This window comes from Carassius carassius, chromosome 3, assembly GCF_963082965.1.
Source record: "Carassius carassius chromosome 3, fCarCar2.1, whole genome shotgun sequence".
NCBI classification, from domain to species: Eukaryota; Metazoa; Chordata; class Actinopteri; order Cypriniformes; family Cyprinidae; genus Carassius; species Carassius carassius.
The window spans coordinates 11,647,262-11,650,539 of NC_081757.1; the positions used below are offsets into that span (position 1 = coordinate 11,647,262).

Here is a 3,278-nt window from a genome sequence, read left to right on the forward strand (position 1 = left end):
GGGAAATGTATGATTTATGGGAAATGTATGATTTAAGTCCAACCCAAAACTCCAGAGTGGTGTATAAATATTTCATACAAAAAATGATTATCTAGGAAGCCCAATTTTAAAACCTACCTACAGTAATATGAAAGTGGTTTACAGTTCACAGAAAAAGAAATGAATGGAAAAAAGAACTACAAGTTGCTTAGCTGCCTCGGGCTGTAAGTACAAGATAAATATCCTGGGCAGTGTACTGGGACTAAAGAGACACACAGGAAAGCAGGTAAGAAGCCTAAAATGCCTTAATCCCAGTTTCATCATTAACTGTTTTTAACTAAAATAGTGCAGGGGTATGGAAGATCAGTAGTTCATGTTTTCAGCACGTTGGACAAGCTTGTGATTAGGTTCACAACCAGAATGAATTAGCTTTTTTCAAGTGCTAATCATCCATTAACCACCTGTCAGCAACATCATGTTACCTGATTTTCATTTCATTGACTACCTGCAATTATTTTCTCAATGCTAACTGCCCGTTTCATTTTGTTTGCCTGCTTTATGGGCATTGTTTTTAAAATGTTTAAATTGTAAATAATATATATTTGTTTGTACATGAAATAGGAGGTAGACTTTATTGCTCACACTGGACACAACCAACACATTCCTTCTTTCACCATAGCCAGTTTACAGTAGGACATGCAACACTCTTCTAAGGAGGAAAGTAGTTGAATCAGATCTATCAGAAATGGGGGACCAGGTTTGACAATCACTCTCCAAAATATTAAGTAAATATGACGGAAATCAAATGGCGAGGGTCAACTCTGCTTTATGTCAGATATTTCAGCAAGGTTATGATTAGGATACAGTTTATAAGTGTTCTTGCTACACATAACTGTTGTGACCTGTGACTTTTTAAATATTGGAACACAGTAGGTTTATAACAAATGCTTTATTTTCAACATGAAAGATCAGCCTTTACTTTAGTAATAAAAAGGCACATTTCTACTTACTATAGTAGTTCCAGAGACAAATTATATTAATAATCATAATAAATATTCAAACAAGTGCACCTATTCAGCCTACTTTTAACTGAAAAGTCTATCTATTTAGTCATTTAAGAGACACAGTTCTCTGTCGAATTTCACTGTATTTTTGACACTACTCATTTTAAATTTCAGAAATGAACATAGAAAACCAAGATTTCTCTTTCATTGTATTCCTGTTTTCCTAACTAAACTACGCCAACATAAACTAAAATGTCTGAAAACAGATTTTAGTGGATCTTAAAGGTATATGTATCCTTTATTCTGACAATCCATTATCAAATATCACACTTACATCCAATTTCCTGTCCAGTAACTGAATTTCTTTCTCCACTTTGCGCATTTTTAAAGCTCTGTATGCCATTTCTTGCTTTCTGTTTGAGATCTCTATTTTGAGATACTTCTTGTATAGTGTCTTAACATCTTCCACAGGTTCCTTTAAAAAAAAAGCATTAAAACAATAATTAAAATTTTTACATGTTAGTTCTAAGCATTTACTGTGTTTTAAATATTAAATTGTTTATTTAATACTACATTGATATCACATTAAAAATTCAAATGAACAGAGATGTAATCTTACAGAGTCCAGCTCTTCATCTGATAATACCGGTGGCTGAAGCAGGGCCAGTCCATGTTCAGTCACTGAAATGATGTGATATCAATTATGTATATTTACTGCAGTATTGATTTGTAGAGACAAATATAGCATGTGGTGCACACACCTTTGACATAACTGCTGCAGCCAGCTGTATCTCCTGGATCAGAGGAGCAGCCACCAACTATGCTCGCTATGATAGGAGCATCCACATTGTCCTCAGGGGGCAGCTCTTCTTCATCGATGTACTCCTCTTTTGTTGGGATTAGTCCCATCTTCTTCAGTGCAGCCTTTCTCTTGTTAGCTAAATTATGTTAAACCTTCAAGTTATTCAATTCAGACATTGAGTTCAATTCAAACATTGAGTTTTCAAAATTCAAAATTCTGCGTTCCAGCAGTTTTCAAATTGGGCACAGACGGCCACAAGAGGGTGCTATGGGTCTGAGGAAAATGTCACAGAAAAATGTGTAAAACGTACAAGAAAAAGATATGATCACATTTTGACTCTGCTTTATTGCAACAATAACAAAAACACTAATAATGAAAAAAAAAAGTGTTGCACTGCACATGCTTTCAAGAACAGTTTGTATTTTACATATGTCGTAATTACTATTAAATAAAACATCTGTCGTGTGTTTATCATCATGGTTATACATTTTAAATTCTGAAATAAATACAGCTGACATTACTCTTAAAGTGAGTAAAAAAAAGGGATAATGTCATCATATTGTGCAGTCCCTAAAAAACAAACATGGGCATCAAACCCACTAAAAAAACCATGACCTACCACTTTGAACGATATTTTTGTATTTCGTCTTCACTTGTTGCCACGTTCTTCTAGGTCCCATAGGGTTGGTTCTGTAATTGTAAGCGTGACCAACATCAGAATAAGACTGTAGCCAAAACATAATACACTAGTTGGTCAGCACAGATGTCATATAAAAGCTACTGCATAATTAGTGCACCTCCAGACTAATTAAATATAAGATTTACTTACGCATTTAATTTGGCAGCTATTTTTCGCCACGCATCCTGGCGGACTTTTGCAGCAGCTATAGTATTCCCTTTGGTTTTTATTAAATGTTTAACTTCCTCATATCCTTCCATTATAAGCTGCAATTCAGCAGCGCTGAAATATGCAGCCCGCTGTTTAGCCATGCTATAATTATGTTAGTCTACACAGATTTATAAATCCTCACATGAACGGTCAGCTGTTCTATATAGTCTATGAGATATGCGTTAGAAGAGCCGGAAAAACTCAATTTCAGATCGAGCTAGGTTAATCCGGGATATGTGAACTAATCCGGGCTTTGTTAAACCACTGTCGAAGAACAGGACCCAGAAGACTGTTTCTTGCCTAAAAACACCAGGCATGAATATAAGATCGCTTCAATGCCAAACTAACGCACAATAAAACCATTTAAAGTTATTTACGCCATAAGAAAAAAAATGGTGGCTGAAACGATGAGATGATAGCTGTTGTTTGAGGCTGTGTTTAAAATTACTAGTGAGCTAGCTAGCTAGACACATACGGAACGTGGCATAAACACCTAAAAATGCTGTTAAGGTAGGCAGCTTACTAGGTTACAAAACACAGCCTGTGCTTCACATTCATTCTCCCTCAACAGCAGATGGCGCACGCGAGCCGAATTACAAGAAAA

The 3,278-nt window shown here is 35.6% G+C and overlaps 1 protein-coding gene across 1 annotated transcript; it reads right to left on the reverse strand.

The window, feature by feature from the left end:
- Positions 1-916: 916 nt before the first annotated feature.
- On the reverse strand, positions 917-3,169 carry si:ch211-107p11.3 (GT1 domain-containing protein). The gene is made up of 5 exons (XM_059529273.1): positions 2,615-3,169; positions 2,405-2,475; positions 1,745-1,921; positions 1,603-1,664; positions 917-1,458 (listed from the first exon to the last, which is right to left on the reverse strand). The coding sequence occupies exons 1-5, from the start codon at positions 2,773-2,775 to the stop codon at positions 1,282-1,284; spliced, it is 648 nt and encodes a 215-aa protein (XP_059385256.1). The 5' UTR covers positions 2,776-3,169; the 3' UTR covers positions 917-1,281.
- Positions 3,170-3,278: the final 109 nt, after the last annotated feature.